Here is a 20,818-nt window from a genome sequence, read left to right on the forward strand (position 1 = left end):
GCTTAATGGAGTTCTTTACTTTTCTTTGAATAGCTTATTTTATGGAAAAAGTTTTTTTAATTGATTTCTGTTTGTTTTATATTGACATAGTCTTTTTAGGGAAAAAGTAAATAATATTTTAAATCTTTTTGTTTCATTTTATTTTAAAATTTGAAAGGGCACTAGCCCTCCAATTGAATGAGCCCATTTTGAAGTTTTTACAACAACGCTATCCATAACAACCTTATCTGCCCCCAGGGCATAACTTACAACCTTTGCCCGGGGGGCTCTGTGGGGTTTGTCATCCTCAAATACATAATTTCCAGAACTCTCAACTATGTTGAACAAAATGGCTATCTCTAAACTTTGATTTAATGTGTTTGGGAAAATGCTGGGCTTGAGAGGGGGGTTAATTACTCTCCATTCACTTTCGACTATTAAAAAGGGCAGTAGCCCTTTCAATTTCCTATCAAATGAGCCTTTTTTGAAATTTCTATGACAAACATTTCAATAAAAACTTTATATGCCCCCAGGGCTTAACTTATAACCCTTGGCCTGATGACGGTGAGGGGAGTGTCCTGCCATAGGTATAATTTCCAGAACTTTCAACTGCATGAAACAAAAAGGCTGTCTCAAAATTTTGATTGGATTTGTTTGGGGAAATGGTGCGCTTTGAAGGGGTGTTTGTTGCCTTTCAATCACTTTCGACTATTAAAAAGGGCACTAGTCCTTTCAATTCCCAATCGAATGAGCACTTTTTGAAGTTTCTACAACAATGTTTTCTATAAAAACCTTATATGCCCCCAGGGCATAACTTAAAACCCTCGCCCTGAGGGCTGTAAGCGGGCTGTCATCCTCAAAGACCTAATTTCCAGGACTTTCAACTATAGTGAACAAAATCTCGAAATTTTGATTGGATGTGTTTTGGGAAAAGGTGGGGGGCGGGGGTTAGTGGCCCTCCAATCACTTTTGACTATTAAAAAGGGCACTAGCTCTTTGAATTTCCAATCAAATGAGCCTTTTTTGAAGTTTCTACAATAACGCTTTCTGTAAAAATCTTACATGCCCCCAGGGCATAACATACAACCCTTGCCCTGAGGGCAGTCGGGGGAGTTTCCTCCTCAAATATAATTTCTATCTTCAAATCAACTACGCTGAACAAAATGGCTATCTCAAAATTTTGATTGGATGTGTTTTGGGAAATGGTGGGTGTGGAAGGGTTGTCAGTTGCCTTCCAATCACTTTTGACTTAAGAAGGGCACAAGCCCCTCCAATTTCCAATTGAATAAGCCCTTTTCGAAGTTTCTACAACAACTTCTTTGATACAAAGTGCCCTGGTCCGAAGGAAAAAAATAATAAATAATATATATTGCCAACATTGTTCTTATATGCCCCCAGGGTATAACTTAAAATCTTGCCCTGAGGGCTGTGGGAGAGATTCCTCCTCAAAAACATAATTTCTATCTGAAAATCAACTCTGCTGAACAAAATGGCCATCTCAAAGTTTTAATTGGATGTGTTTGGGGAAATGGTTGGTGTGGAAGGGGTGTTAGTTGCCTTCCAAACACTTTTGACTCCTAAGAAGGTCAGAAGCCACTCCAATTTCCATTCGAATGAGCCCTTTTTGAAGTTTCTACAGTAACTTCTTTGATACAAAGTGCCCTAGTCTGAAGGAAAAAATAAATAAATAATACATTGTGCCAACATTGTTCTTATATGCCCCCAGGGTATGAGAAAAGATATTTATTTCAAAAAAATCGCTATCACAAGCCCCAAAGGGCCGAATTCGGACTTTAGAGTCGATAATATAAATGGTTGCACTAAAAATGCAAAGAACAACAACAAAATAAATGAAAACCATAATGAACAATCATTTAAAAGTCAATAATTAAAACTGTAAAAAGTCAATTAAAAAATTAAAAGATAAAAACTGGTCAAACTAAACTTAGAGCGAGACATAAATGCATTAAAAACTGGTCAAACTAAACTTAGAGCAAGACATAAATGCATTTAAATTAAAAGGGATACTAAGAAAATGTCAATAATTCAACTACAGTAAATCAATAAAAGAGTTAAAAAACAATAAAAACTGGTCAAAAAAAGGGGAGGGGGCAAGCAAATGAGTGCAAGAACCGGCGCAGTACCATCAGCTAACAAACAAAAAAGAGGGGGGAAGAAACTATTGAGACATTTTATTTATTTTTTCTGTAATGAAGGGGATAAAAGTTCTTTTGTATCAGGAAGTAACGCAGCGAATGGGGGACAAAACAGGGATGGGCTCAGAAACAGCTCAAGGCGGCCGTAATCTGGATGGGGAGTGACGTTTGGGGAAAATACTTGCCGTCCGAGTGTTTGTTATGGCATTTTTTGCAAAACGGAGGCACAACGAAACCCTCCTTTGCTCCAGGGTTTTCAGACTAGCTATTTTTAGAAGCAGAGAGTATGGCACCTTTTCTTCTTTGAAAATTATTCGTAAGGCCTTTTTTTGAATTGATTCGTTTTTTTTCCGATTCTTCGCGAAAGATACCAGGGTGCCAAACTGGACAAGCCTATTCTAGATGCGGGCTGACAACAGACGTGTAAATTCGTAAGGAGTGGGAAGGGGGGACGCTGAATTTATTTAGGAGCTTAAGGAGGGTGATAAACACATTAGCTCTATGGCTGATGTCTTTAATGTGGATATCCTACTTTAAATTTGAAGAAATTGTGATGCCAAGTAGTTTAATTGAGGACACAGGAATTTCAGGAGGGATATGATTAAGAAAACAGGGCGAGGATTTGAGGAAACAAATGGGCATTTTCATGGAGTTAGAGGCGTTTACTGTCATGTCTAAGTCTAAGGCCTCGTGTCCAATTTCATTGAGGATACTCATAGGGTCACTTATTAAATTTCTGAAGCAAGTTTCGACAACCGTTAGGTCATCAACAAATTTCCATTGGTCAGGAAATTCCTTTGCGAGGCTGTTGATCATTACTGAAAAAAGGAGAGTACCTTGGGGTATGCTATTGTGGACAGGTAGAGGATTTGAATAATGGTTTTGGTATTTGACACCTTGTAATCTATTTGTTAAGAAGGAGGCAACTAATTTCACCAGTAAAGGATCAATATTGAACTTGTTAACAAGTTTCTCATTTAAAATACTGTGATTAAGAAGGTTAAATGTTTCTGATGGTTAATAGAAATTACATTTAGCCAGGAATTAGGCTTTTCAAGGGTTTTCCCGATGTGATCAATAAGAGAAACGAGGTAATGGGAAGTAGAGGTGGATTTTGGTTCCCAAATTGTTTCAAGTCAGTAAGAGGTAGGATTTTTTCCTTTAGCCAATCTGCAAGTAATCCTTCATAAAGTTTTGAGAAAATAGGAGTAAGAGTTATAGGCTGAGTGCCTTCAAAACCCGGCTTTCCATTTTTCTTTTTCAAAGGGGTTATGAAACCCTGTTTCCAAATTGTAGGAATTTGCCCAGGCTCGGTAATTTTGTTAAATAGGAAAGACAAGGGCTTAGACAAGAAATCACCAAAGGCACTAATAAGAGGAAATAGGAGATCCAAAGGACAAATACTTGACTTTCTTAGTTTTGAATTCTTCTTTCTATCTCAGACGGGGAAACAGTGGGTAAAGAAGGGGAAAGGGCTACTGATGGTAATTGGTAGGACAGTGGTGGAAGGCTCTGGACAATGGAAGCGAGAAATTTATTGAGATTATTGGCAGTAATATCAGGGGACTCGGGTAGATTGAAGTTAAGCTGTTCAAACGTTCTGCCACATAGCTTTTTAACCTCAGAATACCAGTTTTTTGGTTTATTAGTGAACAATACTTCGACTTTATTTTTGTAGTACAATTGTGCCAATTTGGGAACTTCTCTTTTAATGGATTTTCTTAGTTTATTCGCTTCATCTTGTTTACCATTTCTGAAAAGCTTCAATTTGGTTCTAATTAGTGTTTTTATAGTTTGGTTAATAAAGGGTTTATCACTGGAGCACTTTTTAAATTTTTTTCCTGGGAAACAAATTTTATATCTGTCAATTAGCTTTTTGTGGAACATAGCCATTTTCTCATCAAGATTTTTTTAACTGTAAATATAAGACCAATTTTCAGCATTCAGCCGCATACCAAAAGTAAAAAGAACAGAATTTTGAAGGGGGTAATAACTGCCATAAGTTATTGAGAAAGAATACTTAAAATTTAAAGAGGGAGATAAAAGTATCGAAAGATGATAACTCCTACCTAATGGAAGGAGAGCTCAGGGATGGTTGTAAAATTATACATATTAGTTAAAATAACATCAAGAGAGGTATTTCCCCGAGTTGTTGGTATTTTAACAATTTGCTTAACTTTAAGTGAGGAATAAAAATAATCCATTTTAAGGTCATTTGCATCGCCAACTAAAAATAGACCAGCATTAAGGTATTTAGAAATAACAAAATCAGCATTTGTCTGCAATTGCTGGATGAATTTACGTTTTGACTCGATATTTTGATTTGGGGAGTAATAGAAAACAGCTATTGCAATAATATTAAATGGACGAGGAAGAACTTTTGGTCTAATACTTTGGTCTAAGCCAGAGGATTTCACCATACTCGGATAAACTAGGGACTCGAATAACCTTGGGGTAAAGGTTACTCTTAGTAAAGAACAAAACACCGCCACCTTTTTTTCCAAGTGGGTGGTCTAAAGGACGGAGTTTAATAAACTCCATATAATTTGTCAGGCGCAGAGACCCTGGGTCATGGGACTGTGCTTCCGTAATAGCTATAATACCGATTAGATTTGATTCTGAAAGCACCTCGAGTTTGGTAAGCTTTTCAAAATTAAGACTTTCAGCATTAGTAACTAAAAGTTTAGGAAAAACAAACCAATTGGGGAATCTTGACAGGGATACTTGGTGTGTTTGAAAATTTCCTGGATGGGGTTTCAATTTAATATTATGATGCCACAGAGAAGTAGGGTAAGAAAAGGATTTACCTAGGGGATTTGGAGGTGGAAGGAAGGGCGAGGATACAGACGAAGCATGATGAGGAAGGTGCGACTTGTTTTCAGTTGTCGGGAAGTGCGAACAATTAGGATTTAATACAAGACAATTATTAAATGCAAATGGTCTCAGACCTGAGTCACACTGGTAGGGTGGGCACGCGGGGTAAAACGAATAGGTCGGAGGTGGTGTTTCGTGGATATAGGGTAAGAAGTAGTTGATTCGGGCGGATTTTTGGTCGGGAGGAAATGGGGAGAGGGGAAGGTCCGAAGGGGGTGGGACATGGAAGGGGGGCGGGAACGTACTGGGAGGAGGGAGGTGGGATTTACTTTGGCAAATGATAGATGGAGGCCAGAACCAATCAACAGCATCTAGGGCATATGGAGCGGGTAGGGTATGCAAGGGGGCTTGTGACTGGGAGGGATATGAGTAAGAGGGGATTGTGGGAGGGTTTTAGTGCAGTAACGTCTGTGATGATGATTTGACTGGTCGTGAGTAAAATTTCGGGTTGGAGGGGCGTTTCAGGTAGAGGATGCCTGGGGCATGTTGCTTTGTAATGGATAGGGAGGTAGGTAATGAGGGAGGAATGGGGTCCGTAGTGCTGCCTAAAAAAAGGGGCTTTCCAGTGTTGAATCCTTGACTGGTAACAGCTGGGACTGCCCAAGTTTGTGCACTTTTTTTTTTTTTGCAGCTTGATTTATTTCGTAAAAAGGAAGGGGGGGACATAAATATGCAGGCTATCACACCCGAAACAACAACCACTTGATGCTAACTTACATAAACGAACGTGGTCAAGATTACACTTTGTTTTAGTACACTTGCCAGTGAGGTAAAAACGACATAAGTGCAAAACGAGCACTTCTTTTGGTCGCACTTGCTATATAAAAATCGAGAACAAACTCTTGGACTACCTTCATTTTGTTTTTTGAAGTTATGGGTAATAGATCCATGATTATAGGGGCACTTTGGACCTAATTTACAATTTCCTTGTTTAAAAAACTTGCAATTTTTCATAGCACTTTTATCAGGAATACTTTTTTCCTGCAGCTTGCTTGGTGCACGATCATGTCCAAAATGACATTTATCACCTAATTTGCAAATACCTGCCAAAATTATATTAGCACATTTGCGATTATTTGCAGAGAAGCCCCTTTTATTAGTCACTTCATTACTTTTAATATAAATTCTGGCATCTCTGATTGAGTTCTCAAGGTCAGGATTATAATTAGGTTGAATAGAGGTGATATTGGGGTCAGGTACAGTTTCTGAACTTAGGTTTATATCACTTGTAGTGGCTAAAGTTGATGAACTTAATCCTCTGCTTCCTTCATTAATATTCATTGAGCTTGGGGACGATGCACTGTTTTGATGATGAGAATCTAAGGTGTTATTTACCTCGTTTGTGATGGAATAATTTGTAAATTGACTTCTTGAATCATTTTCATAAATTGACAAAAAATCTCTAATTAGCATTAACACATCCGTTACCTTTTCTTTTAAAGTAAAATTTTTTGTAAAATCTGCTTGTGATGAGGGGGATGTCGTGACGCTGTCCGTTTGAATATATTTATCCATGCTGCACTCAGTGGTTTGGCATGATACATGCATTGGACCTTCGGGAAGAACTTCAAGAACTTGGCACTGAGGTGGGGCAAGTAAAATTGTTGGACCAACTGAACTAGCCTCCTGGGGCTTGTTTGATTTTTCTGTTGAAACAGAAAGCTGGCTGTGTGGAGGGTCAGGATAAGGAGTAGGACTGCTTAGGTCACTTAGGATGCTAAGAATTCTTTTTCTTTCAACTGGGGTACGAGGCGTTTGTGGGAAGTCAGAACTGGGTACAGAAAGACCCGGAGAAGAAGTAAGGTTTACCTTGGATTTAGTGGAGCAGTCAAGGCACATCCAGGAGTTACTCCAATTAGCAATGTCTATCCTGGTACACTTTTCGGCCCCTGTGTGGAACCAAGAGTCACAATTGGTACATTTGATTGAGTTAGAAGTAACTCGTAGTCTGCATTCTGGACAGTATTGTTTTTGTTTTGCCATTTGGACAAAGGTCACATTCACTGTAGCTTTGAACTTAGAGGTGTTGACAGGTTGAACTATGACAAGGAACTGCAGGGTATAACTTAAAACCTTGCCCTGAGGGCTGTGGGGGAGTTTCCTCCTCAAAAACATAATTTTTATTTGGAAATCAATTATGCTGAACAAAATGGCCATCTCAAAATTTTTATCGGATGGGTTTGGGAAAATGGTGGGCTTGGAAGGTGTGTTAGTTGCCTTCCAATCACTTTTGATTTAAAAAAAGGCACTAGTCATTTGAATTTCCAATTGAATGAGTCCTTTTTGAAGTTTCTACGACAACGCTTTCTATAAAAACCTTATATGCCCCCAGGGCATAACTTACAACCCTTACCCTGAGGACTGTAAGGGGGTTGTCATCCTCAAAGACCTAATTTCCAGAACTTTCAACTACGTTGAACAAAATGGCTATCTCAAAATTTTAATTGGATGCGTTTTGGGGAAAGGTTGACACGTGAGGAGGGTTAGTTGCCTCCAATCCCTTTCGACTATTAAAAAGGGCACTAGCTCTTTGAATTTCTAATCAAATGAGCCATTTTTGAAGTTTCTACAGCAGTTCTTTCTGTAAAAACCTTATATGTTCCCAGGACATAACTTACAACCCTTGTCCTGAGGGCTGTGGGGGGGAGTTTCCTCCTCAAAAACGTAATTTCTATCTGGAAATCAACTACGCTGAACAAAATGGCTAACTCAAAATTTTGGTTGGATGTGTTTTGGGAAAGGGTGGGCGTGGAAGGGGTGTTAGTTGCCTTCCAATCACTTTTGGCTATTAAGAAGGGCACAAGCCATTCCAATTTCCAATTGAATGAGCCCTTTTCGAAGTTTCTACAACAACTTCTTTGATACAAAGTGCCTTGGTCTGAAGGAAAAAAAATAATAAATAATACATTGTGCCAACATTGTTCTTATATGCTCCAGGGTATAACTTAAAACGTTGCCCTGGGGGCTGTGGGGGAGTTTCCAAAAACATATTTCTATCTGGAAATCAACTATGCTGAACAAAATGGCTACCAGTATCTCAAAATTTTGATTGGATGTGTTTGGGGAAATGGTGGGTGTGGAAGGGGTGTTAGTTGCCTTCCAATCACTTTTGATTATTAAAAAGTGCACTAGCAATTCCAATTTCCAATCAAAGGAGCCCTTTTCGAAGTTTCCACAACTCCTTTGATATGAAGTGCCCTGGTATGGAAAATTAAAACAAAAAATAAATAATACACTGTGCCAACATTGTTCTTTACTTAGGCAGCGCGATTGCGATGCCTATGATTGGAATAAAATGGGCAGTTTATCTATTCAGAGGTAGTCTAGAAAGATTCAATGATAAATGGAATAGCACGAAAAGGGGTTGACACAAGAGTATATGACATTCATGAAGGATAGAAGGATGAATACAGTCTGGACAAGTAGATTATTACATTTATTAGGTCCTTAAATCCCTTTAGAACTATTGTATCAGTAATAAAAATTAGTTCCATTGTGGTGTATACACAAACTATATGGGATAATGTTGTCTTAAGAGTTCTTGCAAATTATGAAAGCATACTGTTCAACATTCCAAGAGTGATTCTTATCAAGCTAGGCATTCTTATCAAAAGAGGTTATATATTTATAAATTGAAATGGAATGTTAAAGGTCTAAAAGACAAATACATGTATTGAGTTGCTTTTTAATTTCTAATTGTAGACTACTCCCTTAATTTTCACCTTTAGTGCCAATAATACCTGTGATTTGGAATATTTATTTATATGTTTCAATCTTTTTCAGTGAGTTTGTGTTATTCAAGGATTTAGTCACTATTTCTGAAATGGAGCAAAAAGAATTTTGTTTGAAGTGGAACAACTACATGGATGTATTTCATGGAACTTTTTTATCTCTATTAAATAGTGAACATTTCACAGATGTCACCCTATCATGTGACAGTCAAAGCATCAAATGTCACAGACTTGTTCTCTCATCTTGTAGTTCCTACTTTGAAACTCTGCTTCCAGGGATTTCACACCCCCATCCTATTATCATTCTAAAGGATGTAAAATTTTATGATCTGCTAGCTTTGGTGAAGTTTATGTATACAGGTGAAGTGACTGTTCCACAAGGTCAGACTAGTTCATTAATAAAAGTGGCTGAAATGCTGAAAGTAAAGGGTCTTGCTTATCCTGATGAGACACTTAACCAGATGCAGAAACCTAGCTATCTCTCTCAAAATACTCAAATGAATCAACTTAATGCAAAAGGAAATGGAGTTGATAAAGCCTCTGGAAACAACTTTTTGGCTGAAGATTCTTCCAGTAATGTAGAACCTCCTGTAGCAGATACCTCAAGTAATAAGTTGGAAAACTATTTTTCTGAAACTAGTTCCTCTGTTTATAAAACAGATATTGCTGCATGCAACTCATTGGTAAGTTTTTTGTTTTTTTTTCTGGAGGTCCACTTTATTAAGTGACCAAAGGATGGTTATGTATTTTATTATGATTTCAGGAAGGAACTAGGCTAGGTTGATGTCAAAAGGTAACATGATACTTGTATAATACCTGGCCACCAGAATTTCCATCTCCACCTGAAGAATACCATTGGTTAGAACTTGATTAACTGAACAGTTAAAAAGTACAAAGCACAAGGTCTGATATTGCTATTAAGGCTTTTTCTTTGATGTGAAATTTCTTATTTCTCACATTCACTATTTAGTTCAAGTTGTCAATAGGCTATTATAATGCTTCCTGATCTTTGCCAAAACTGTTTTATTTTTATTTCTCCTATAAGACAAGGATAGAGCAGTTTAGTAATATTTAAATCAAATATCTTAGACTACTTACTTGAGTAGAATGAACATTCATATATTGAGAAAGGATCTGAGATGTTAAATTTGAGGTTAGACTCCTCACACATTAGGCTTAAATAAAGAAAATTATTTCAATTTTTTTTCATCACAAGTTAAACTGATTTCTGCTCATAATAGGCATTACCAGACTTCTTTATGCATAATTTGATGAGACTTTTTGCGGAAAATAAACAAATCCAAGGTAAAAGAAAAAAACCCTTCTTAGATTCTTGAATTTTCAATTTAGAAAACCTTGATATGTCTGCAATGTTAACTCCTTTAGAGACTGTTTGCAGTTCAGGAATTTACTGTATGGCATAGTTCATATTCGGGGTCTTTTTCCAGTCCTTTTAGAAATCTGCTAGAAGACCTTTCTGCCCTATAGATTAAATTTTTAAGAAAACTGCATTCTCAGGTCATTGTTACTCCTTGTTTATTAAAGTTTTTTTTTAAATTTACTTTTATTTTAATTTTTTTTACATTTTTTTTTAATTTTTTTTAACTTTTTTTTTTACAAATGCTCCTGGCCATGTGTAAATTTCTTGTATCTTTAAAAGGTTTTTAATTTCACACCCTTGAACTTGTAAGATAACTACTACTACTACTAACAACTCACTGCAGCAACATGCAACCTGAGGCCAACACAGCTACGCACGCTCCTCCTCCATCCAATTCTATTCAAAGCCTCCCTTTTTACACCCTCCCACGAAGTTCCCATTTCCTTTAAATATTTCTTTATGATGTCCTCCCACCCCAGACAAGGACAACCTGCTTTCCATTTAGCCCTAGATGGTTGGCCAAAAAGAACAATCACCGGCAATCTGTCATCCTTCATCCGCACTACGTGCCCTAGCTATCTCAACCTTTCTTTTATTATAGCCCTAGAGAGCGGTATTTAACCACATTTTTTGTACAGTCTATTGTTTGAGTCAGTCAGCCGGGTACCCAGAACAATCCTTAGGCAATTTCTCTGGAAAACATCTAGCAAATCTTCATCCGCTTTTCGAAGCGCCCATGCTTCAGAGCCATATTTGGCTACTGTCATCACTGAAGCTTCTAACATTCTAATCTAGGTTTGCAGACTTATCTTACTATTCTTCCAAACTTTTTTTAATTGTGAAAAAGCACCCTGAGCCTTGGCTATTCTACTTTTAATATCTTCAGTGCTCCCACCATCTTTACTAATAGTACTACCAAGGTAAGTGTATCTGCCCACTTGATCAATCTTTTCATTACCCAACGTCACCTTTTCATCTTCCCTTATTCCTAGCCTTAGTGACTTAGGCATCTTAGTATTAATTTTCAAACCTATTCTAGCACCCTGAACTCGCAAAACCTCTAAAAGTTCGTTCATTTTGCTCACGCTTTCCTCTAGGATGCTTAGATCATCAGCATTCTCTAAGTCCAGGAGACTTTTTCCTCCCCAATTGATTCCGTGGTCTCCCACTGCCTTTCCTGTGCTCCTTAATACAAAATCCATCAAAATAATCCATATAAAGGGAGATAGAACACAACCCTGCTTAGCTCCTGATTTAATACAAAATACTTTTAAGATAAGGATTAGTCTAAATTATGTATTCATTTCTTTGGGGTAGACGTGTCCTGGCAGATTTGCTCTGGCACGGACAGTCACATCAAGTATTTTTCTGGAATAACTAGGTTCATCTATAGTGATTAATTTGAAAAAGATATTCATATTATATATCTTGTAATAAAAACTAGGCCTATTAAGCTGTCAGAATGACTCTGTATTCTGCTGAAAAGGATCAAGTAAAGTCTGTAGAAAGAAAACTCCAATTTTCTCATTATGTTTAAGAGATTTATCTATTGTATTGTATTGGATTAGCTGTAGTTTGTAACTACGGCCGGATTCAATCTTTAGATTTCATATTATTAAGCTGAGGTCAAATTCACTGCACCCCCACGAGACAAGATTCATCTATCAGTCCATAAAGTACCTAATTTGAATGGAAGATTAAATTTTGCCCTGCTCTTTATATTTGTCCTTTGATAACCTTCATTTTTTTTTTTTTAGCAAGTCAAAAATGAATTTGCAGTAGTTATAGACAAAGAGGGGAACAATAGTTCTAGTCAGTTTGGAGATGATAGAGGACATTTTGACTTTGGCAGTGACAAAGTAAGCATTTGTTTTCTTTTATTATTGTCTAGCTTTTTTCAAAGCACATGATTGATCATAGCTTTTATTTTGAAACAGGTCTTTCCCCATTTGGCTGACTGGCAGTTCTTTTTTATAGTTAGATCAGCAATGAGGATAGTTAAGGATGACTTTATCTGTTTATGCTCACTAAAAATAAATGTCCTGTTTAAGCCACAAATATGGGATGTTCATTCTTGTATAGGACTAAAACAAGGTCCAGTTTGTCAGATATGTCTTTTTCTCAAATTCAGTTGTTTTTGTTATCTTCTTTGTAAAAATGATCTTATTCTACACAGTCATTTACTGAAAAAGTATTTAGATGTAGCTGCAAATAATCATGGTTGCTGCAGTAGCCAATTCTAATGAATGTTCCCAGTAGACAAAGTCCATAAAATATGGACAATCTCAATTGCCCACTTGCCTGTAAGTTCTGTGTGCATAGTGAATTTTTTAGTCATATTTTGGTCTCTAATACCCTCAAATGGCTTACAAAACTGATAGACTATCTGAATTACCCTTGCTACATTTTTTATCTGCCTCAGTTCTTACCTAGGATGATAGACTATGAAAGAAATAATCATTTTTATAAAACTCGGAAAAATTTATGCCAGCTTTGCCTCTCACAGAGACTATCTGTCTTGGCTTTACTCTAATTTTCTAATAAGTCTTTGATCACTTTGATTAAGTTTTCCACCACCAACCACTAGCTGCAATCTAATAGGGAACAAACTGCAGCCTATAGCAACCAAAAATTAATAAACGCTTTTTTAAAGGAAACTGGCAGGTCAGCAAAATTTGCCATTTTTAACTGATTCTTGAATGGTAATTAAATAAAAAAAAATAAGTTTTTTAAACTGAAAGTAAGGAGCGACATTAAAACTTAAAACCAACAGAAATTTTTCCGTATATGAAAGGGGCTGTCCCCTCCTCAACGCCTCGCTGTTTACGCTAAAGTTTGACTTTCTCACAACTCTTATTTTTTTTTAAACAATGAAAACCTTATTCCTTATTTGAAAGGGGCTGTCACCTCCTCAACGCCTCGCTCTTTACGCTTAAGTTTGACTTTCTCACAACTCTATTTTTCAAACAATAAAAAACTTTAGCGTAAAGAGCGAGGCGTTGAGGAGGCGACAGCCCCTTTCATATAAAGAATAAGGTTTTCATTGTTTAAAAAAAATAAAGAGTTGTGAGACAGTCAAACTTTAGCGTAAACAGCGAGGCGTTGAGGAGGGGACAGCCCCTTTCATATAAAGAATAATTTCTTTTCGATTTAAATTTTAATATCACTTCTTACTTTCAGATTAAGAAACTTGTTTTTTTATTTAATTTCTGATCGTTTTTTAGTTAATGCAGCTTTTATTTTTCCTCACCGTCCTTGAATAAGTAAACAAAATTTGAATAAAAATTTTACTTTTATTTTGCTAAATGGCTGTCTCTAAATTTGGTTCTAACGTAATTTACAAATTAACTCACGTAACGAATTTCTATATTCGTATATTTTTCTTCTGGCAAAAAATACTAAATTGCAGATTTTTGCAGATATGAGCTTGAAACCTATGTAATAGGGTTTTCTGATACGCTGAATCTGACGGTGTGATTTTCATTAAAATTCTTTCACTTGTAGGGGATGTTCCCCCCTCTTTAAAAAATACTATCAATTTCCTCAGGCTTGTAGACTTTCATGAGTACTACTACACCTAATAACCTTTTTATATTTAGCATTATCATTATAATCTCATTTTTCATATACATATATTGACACCAAAATTCAGTTTTTAAAACTTAAGATTACAATTGAGCTGACTCGCTTGTTTTTTTTATTGTTTTGTTTAGTACGTATATGTTATTACGTCTATGAGGGGGTTCTCCCCTTAGTCAATACCACGCTCTTCACGTTAAAAGTTAAAAAAAAAATTTATTCACAAACCTCTTTTGAAAGCACTAAAAAAAAAACTGTAGCGTAAAGAGCGAGGTTTTGAATTGGGGGAGAACCCCCTCATATACGTAATAATTTCTGTTCGTTTTAAGTTCTAATGTTGCTTCTTACTTTCAGTTGAAAAAAACTTGTTTTTTTTTAATTTTAATTTCTGATCGTTTTTTAAATAATGCTTGGAAATCCGGCGCCCCCTTCATAGAAACATCCCTTACCCCAAAGAAACATCCTCCACGGAAAGATTCTTCTGAGCAACCCCCTCCTCCAGCCCCCCCACCAGAAAAAAATTCTTCCTGAAAATGTCTGTATACTTCCCAATAACCAATACAATATGTAAGCAATGGGCAAAGTTCATAACTTGCAGCCCTTTCCCTGGAAACTGTGGGGGATTAAGTCATCTTAAAAGACATATTTATTAGATTTTCGACTATGCTGAACAAAATGGCTATCTCAAAATTTTAATTGGGTGACTTTGAGAAGAAAATGAGCGTGGGAGGGGGCCTAGTTGCCCTCGTTTTTGAAACAAAAAAAACTTTAGCGTAAAGAGCGAGGCGTTGAGGAGAGGACACCCCTTTCATATACGGAATAATTTCTGTTCGTTTTATAAAACAGCAATCATGAAAAATATATACGCCATCATGTGTATTTGGATACTACATGATACTACATGGGTATGGCACAACTATAAAACTATTAGTTTTAATGTGGACACGGACTTTGCCAAATTATGGCGGTAAGTGCCTTTTGACATAGAAGGCAAGAAAACTGAAGAATATTTGCAAAAACAAGGAATTACAATTATGCAAAACACAAAAAGCAACAAGTTCCTAATGTTTTAAAGAGGAAACAAATGAACAAATATTCATATATTTTTAATATGTACATTAGGGGGTTCATCCCCTGGTCAGTACCTTGCTCTTTAAGCTTAAGTTCGAATTTTGTTCCAATTCTTTAAAAATTACCCCTTAATCACAAAGGCCAAAGAATTAAACAAAATTTGCATATTAGTTTTACTTTTATTTGTTAAACTGCTTTCTTGACAGTTGTTTATTTTTAATTAAGAACTTTTTTATTAGTAATAAATTTATGTAGCTTAGGAATTAACTTACTTAACGAACTTCTATGTTCATAGATTTTTAATACGTATATCATGGGGCTTACCCCCTAGTCAATACCTCGCTCTTCACGCTAAAGTTCGAATTTTGTTCCAATTCTTTAAAAATGACCCTTAATTACAAAGGCCGTTACTTAGAATAAATAGCTCTTATGAAAGTACTAAAAAATCTTTGGCTTAAAGAGAGAGGTATTGATTGGGGGGTTAACCTAACTATGCTCGTAATATTTTCTGTTCGTTTTATGTTTTGATCTTACTTCTTATTTTCAGTTGGAAAACTTGTTTTTTTTTTTAATTAATTTCTGATCTTTTTTTTAAATAATGCTGGAAAATCCGGCGCCCCCTTCATAGCAATGTCCATTCCCCCAGGAAAACTTCCTTCATGAAAAGATCCTCCCATATAACCTCCGACCCACCCCCCCCCCCCACTACCAGAAAAAATTCCCCCTGAAAATGTCTGTATACTTCCCAATAACCAATACTATATGTTAACCTTGGGTAAAGTTCATAACTTTCAGCCCTCCCCCTGGGGGCTTCGAGGGATTAAGTCATCTTAAAAGAGATAGTTATAATATTTTCGACCATGCTGAACAAAATGGCTATCTCAAAATTTTGATCGGGCGACTTTGGGAAAAAAATGTGCGTGGGAGGGGGCCGAGTTGCCCTCCATTTTTTTTGGTCACTTAAAAAGGGCTCTAGAACTTTTAATTTCCGTTCCAATGAGCCCCCCCCCCACGATATTCTAGGACCACTGGGTCGATACGATCACCCCTGGGGAAAAGAAAAAAAACAAACAAATAAACACGCATCCGTGATCTTTCTTCTGGCAAAAAATGGAAAATTCCACATTTTTGTAGGTAGGTGCTTGAAACCTCTACAGTACGGTTCTCTGATACGTTGAATATGATGGTGTGATTTTCATTAAGGTTCTATAACTTTTAGTGGGTCTTTCCCCCTTTTTTCGAAAATCAGCCAACTTTTCTCAGGCGCGTAACTTTTGGATAGGTAAAATTAAACTTGATGAAACTTATATATTTGAAATCAGCATTAAAATCTGATTCTTTTGATATATGTATTGGTATCAAAATTCCGTTTTTTAGAGTTTCGGTTACCATTGAGCCGGGTCGCTCCTTACTTACAGTTCGTTACCACGAACTGTTTGATTATTATCTAAATCAGACTTAATAGTAAAATGCTGTTTTAAAAACAAGTTTAAAGGAAATTCAAACAGTAGTGAGTTGATGTGTGGTATTATGTATCTTTTCCCTTTTACTTCTTCATGCAGGTGGGGTACTAGAACTTAGGCTACACATGATACATTATTATTTTCATTTATTTATGATTTCAATAAACGCTGGCACAAAGCTCTTTCTTTAACGCTTGCTCCTGCATTAATAGGATTTAGAACCGGGATTTCCTCTACGTTTCATCGAGGTAAACGGGACTTTGGTGGGCAATAAGGGGCTGGGAATACACATTGAGAGCGTTGGTTACGACACAGATTATTCCCGAAATTGGTGCAAAGATTAACGCACCGGACTGCCAAGGTAGGTAGGCCGAATTCCTTGAGGAGGAGAATGTAAGGCACTTTGTTCTGACCATAAATAATTCTCAGGCTCTCTTCTGGATAATTTCTAGCCTGTCGGACTGATCCACCATAAGGCCAAAATGCCTCACTGGGCAAGCATACTCAAGCAGTGGATGGATTAAAGATGTGTAACAGCGGAGGATATGTGCTTTTGGCCATGAATACTTAGAAAATAGCTTAAGGAGTAACAGAGACGCACTAGCCTGTTTATTAATAAAACAAATGTGGGCCTCCCATTTCAAATCGCTCATCAGTTTGATTCCAAAAGAGTTTAGTTTTTGTGTTGATTATTTCATTAGGTATTGGAGTTTTAAACGATGGTTTTGATTTAAGAAAACTAAGGGTCATAATATTAGATTTATGGGAATCCACTTTCAAATTGACTGGGCTGCTTCACTTGCAACGTCTTCGAGAATTTCCATGGTACTGCTCTTAATATTTCTTCTTTACTTTTCGAGCAATGACATTTCATCCACAAATCTCCATCAGCTGATTCGATTGGATGATTCATAAGCAAGATTTTTAGTCATTACCAAAAATAGAAAAGGACCTAAGAGAGTACCCTGCGGATTTCCGCAAGAAATAGGGAGTGAATAAGAATAAACATTTATGTACTTAACAACTGGACTCTTATTTAACAGAAAAGATGCAATAATATTGACTAGAAAATGAGGTACTTTAAATTTACTCAGTAATTTTTAAACTAAATCGTTATGACTAACAAGATCAAAAGCTTTTTGGAGGTCAATTAAAAGAAGATTGAGCCAAGTATCTGGCTCGTCAATTAGTTTGTTTACTATATCTAGGAGACTGACCAGGTAATGTGTCGTTGATAAACTTTTCATGTTTCCAACTTTTTGTTCATCAGTAAGTTCAAGAATCGCCTCTTAAAGTCAATCTGCTGCGAATCTCTCATACTGTTGAGAGAATAACGGTGTTATGATAATTGGTTGGACTCCATAAAAATCCAAACTAACACCTTTCTTCCGTATGGGTGTAATGTATCCCTTTTTCCAGCTCTTAGGGAAGGAATCTCTTCTAGTTATTGTGTTTGAAATATTTTATAAGGGTTTTGATGGTTTATCTGGAAATGGTTTTACTAAATCAATCAGAATAACAAGGGGGCATATTGAAGTTCTCTTTAGTTTACGTATTTTCTCCTCAACATCAACAGGTTGCAATGCAACTGTGGTACGTTTTATTTACTATATCTAGCCAAAAAAAGCTGAAGGATTTTTCCTATGTGATATAGAATCATGGTTGCATCATAGTAATAGCTCATGGCTCATAGTAACCAAAAATAATAATAAAAGAAAACATTTAAAAAACACTTGCAAGTTAGAAAAAATTGTAGCTGATTCATGGATAGTTATTATCATCTAAATCGTTTTGAATAGTAAAATGTTATTTTGAGAACAAATTTAAGGGTAAAAAACAGCCTGAAACCTCTAAAAATGGTGATGGGTTGAAGCAATTGCCCATAAGAGAGATTTTCATTATTTTTCTCCCATACTACACATGAATAAATATTATGGTCTTGCCTCAAAAAAGCTTGATTTTTATGCTTGAGATTGACATTTTAGCAGGATTGACATTACTAAATATGTGTGGTTACATGTTTGAAATTTAGGTTTATCCCAACTCTAAAGATTTGTCCATGTTTCTGTGCGTAATTTTTCTTTTTTCTAAGCTCAATGGGAATCAGATTTTGGAAAGAAGAGAGAGAAAGCCGAACTCAAGGTTAAATTTTTCAGGTTAGTCTTTTATTGCGTAATCATATGCAGCGCAATAGCGCTGCCCAAGTAAAGAACAATGTTGGCACAGTATATTATTTATTTATTTATTTTTGGTTTTTGACCAGGGCACTTTATATAGAAAGGAAATGTCTTCCCCCCCACCAATCATTTCCCCAAACATATCCAGTCAAAATTTTGAGATAGCATTTTTTTCAACATTGTTGAAAGATCCAGAAATAATGTTTTTGAGGATGACAACCCTCCCCTACAGCCCTCAGGGCATGGGTTATAAGTTATGCCCTGGGGGTATATAAGATTTTTATTGAAATGGTGGTCGTATATACATCGGAGGGGGCTCATTAGATTGGTGATCAGAAGTTCTAGTGAATTTTTAAGCATCAAAGTGATCAGAGGGCATTAACCCCCCCCCCCTCCCCACACACACACACTCCAAAGATCATATATCAACGCTTTTGGGGTTGATACAAACCACCAGAGCCTTGGGGCAAGGGTTGTAAGTTATGCCCCAGGGGCATTTAAGGTTTTTATGGATGGGATGGCTGAATAAACTTTAGAGGCGGCTCATTTGGTTGAGAATTGAAAGTTCTAGATCTCTTTTTAGAGTCAAAACTGATGGAGCAACTAGCCCCCCCCCCTCCCAACTACCCATCTTCACCAAACGTATCTGATTGAAATTGTGAGATAGGCATTTTGTTCAAAATAGCCCAAGAGCATATAACAATGCCTTTAGGGTTGACAAAACCCCCAGAGCTCTGGGGCAAGGGCTGCAAGTTATGCTCCGGGGGGCATATAAGGTTTTTATGGAATGGGTGGTCATATAAACTTCAGATGGGGCTAAATTTGATTTGAATAAATACAAATAAATGTGCATTGTCATTTTAATATACATATGCTGATATTTATTCCTAGAAGTCTTAATAATTTTTGATTTATGGCATATAAGGTTTTTATGGAATGGGTGGTCGTAAAAACTTCAGTTGGGGCTAAATCTGATTTGAATAAATACAAATAAATGTGCATTGTCAGTTTAATATACATATGCTGATATTTATTCCTAGAAGTCTTAATAATTTTTTATTTATTAAAATCATAAAAGTGAAAAAATTAATTTTTTTCTCAGTAAAGTGCAAATTATGTTCTGGTCTTGAGAAGGCATAAGGGTTGTGAGCCCTACTCATGTTAATTTCTGTTCGTTTTGAGTTTGAATCGGTTAATTGTAATTTCTGTTCGTTTTGGGTTTCATCAATTTTTTTATGCTGATATGTGGTAGTTTTACGCTTGGTAGATTATTTTATTCTATTTTTGCTCATTTGTGGTTTAATGGAGTTCTTCACTGTTCTTTGAAGAACTTATTTGTGGAAAAAGTGTTTTAATTAATTAGAAAGTAAGAAGAAGCAATGTGTACTGTTTGTTATTCTCTTTTCTTTTGTTTCTGTATTTTGATTAGAATAGGAAAAACAAGAGTAGGCCTAATGACTTGCTTAAACCAATTAAACCCTTTTATTAAACCTAATCTTTTGCTTAAGCCTTCACTCTAAACCAACACTAGAGGTTCGTGAAGGAATCAATATAAGAAATAAAGACTTTACACATTTTAAATAACAATATTATGCAGTATGCAGCCAAAGGGTTATATGGAGCGTTATTTTTTCTTTATCATTATAATAAAATTATGCACTCGTTTGCCTAAGAGGGATTTTTTTTATGGAAAAAAAAAAATCATAATAGTGCAATAGGATTTGGTGTCCATTGATAATCGATAGTCTACTTTATCAAATATCGACATGTCTATTGCTTAAAACGACAAAATACTGCTTTAAGTTTAACTGTGAATATCCACTCTTGCTTCGAATATTTTTGGTTTTTCTTATTTCATCTAGGTTTTTATCTAGATATTTATCAATATGTAGATATAGTTCTAGATAGAGTGTGTCTAGATATAGATCCACAACTAGTCATAATACTTTGTTTAACTTTTATTTATAGGTATTCTTGTATTCTTTAAATACCATATTCTATATGGTGTAGTTCTAGATAGTCTATTTAGATATATTTCTAGATATCCTCTATCCAGTGGTAAGGGTCATTACTTCCTCTCCTAAATGCATGATAGTATAATTCTTGATTCAGTCATTATCGAATATCCAAGATACCCTTAGACGGGAGTACGATTAAATAATTTTATTTTAATTTCGTTGCTCAAAGTTTTGCTTACTGAATCCACTCATGACAGTAATTTTTCCAAGAGTCTATAATAAACAGAGCTATTAGAATACAAAACCATTATATTGTAGCAGCCAAAGTGTTAATACCTAGAAATTAATTCAGGTTCTTTTCTGTGCCTGCTTTGCCATTTTGCCAAATATAGATCTAAAAAAAAATACATTTTGGTCAACTAAACTGGGTTCTGGACTGTTTTTCAAAT

At 36.0% G+C, this 20,818-nt stretch overlaps 1 protein-coding gene across 9 annotated transcripts in view; it reads left to right on the top strand.

Annotated features, from left to right (window-relative positions):
* The window catches only part of LOC148949830 (uncharacterized), a 120,304-nt gene that overhangs the window by 4,403 nt on the left and 95,083 nt on the right, over window positions 1–20,818 (top strand). For all 9 annotated transcript variants that reach the window (XM_089093791.1, XM_089093790.1, XM_089093793.1 and 6 more), the window contains exons 2-4: window positions 8,793–9,423; window positions 11,879–11,980; window positions 18,327–18,390. In XM_089093791.1, the coding sequence (XP_088949917.1) occupies window positions 8,833–9,423; window positions 11,879–11,980; window positions 18,327–18,390 (757 nt within the window). In that variant the 5' untranslated portion in view covers window positions 8,793–8,832. The remainder of the gene's footprint in view (window positions 1–8,792; window positions 9,424–11,878; window positions 11,981–18,326; window positions 18,391–20,818) is intronic.

The sequence above is a fragment of the Artemia sp. Qi Xiang Cuo genome, chromosome 8 (genome assembly GCF_049724085.1).
Source record: "Artemia sp. Qi Xiang Cuo chromosome 8, ASM4972408v1, whole genome shotgun sequence".
NCBI classification, from domain to species: Eukaryota; Metazoa; Arthropoda; class Branchiopoda; order Anostraca; family Artemiidae; genus Artemia; species Artemia sp. Qi Xiang Cuo.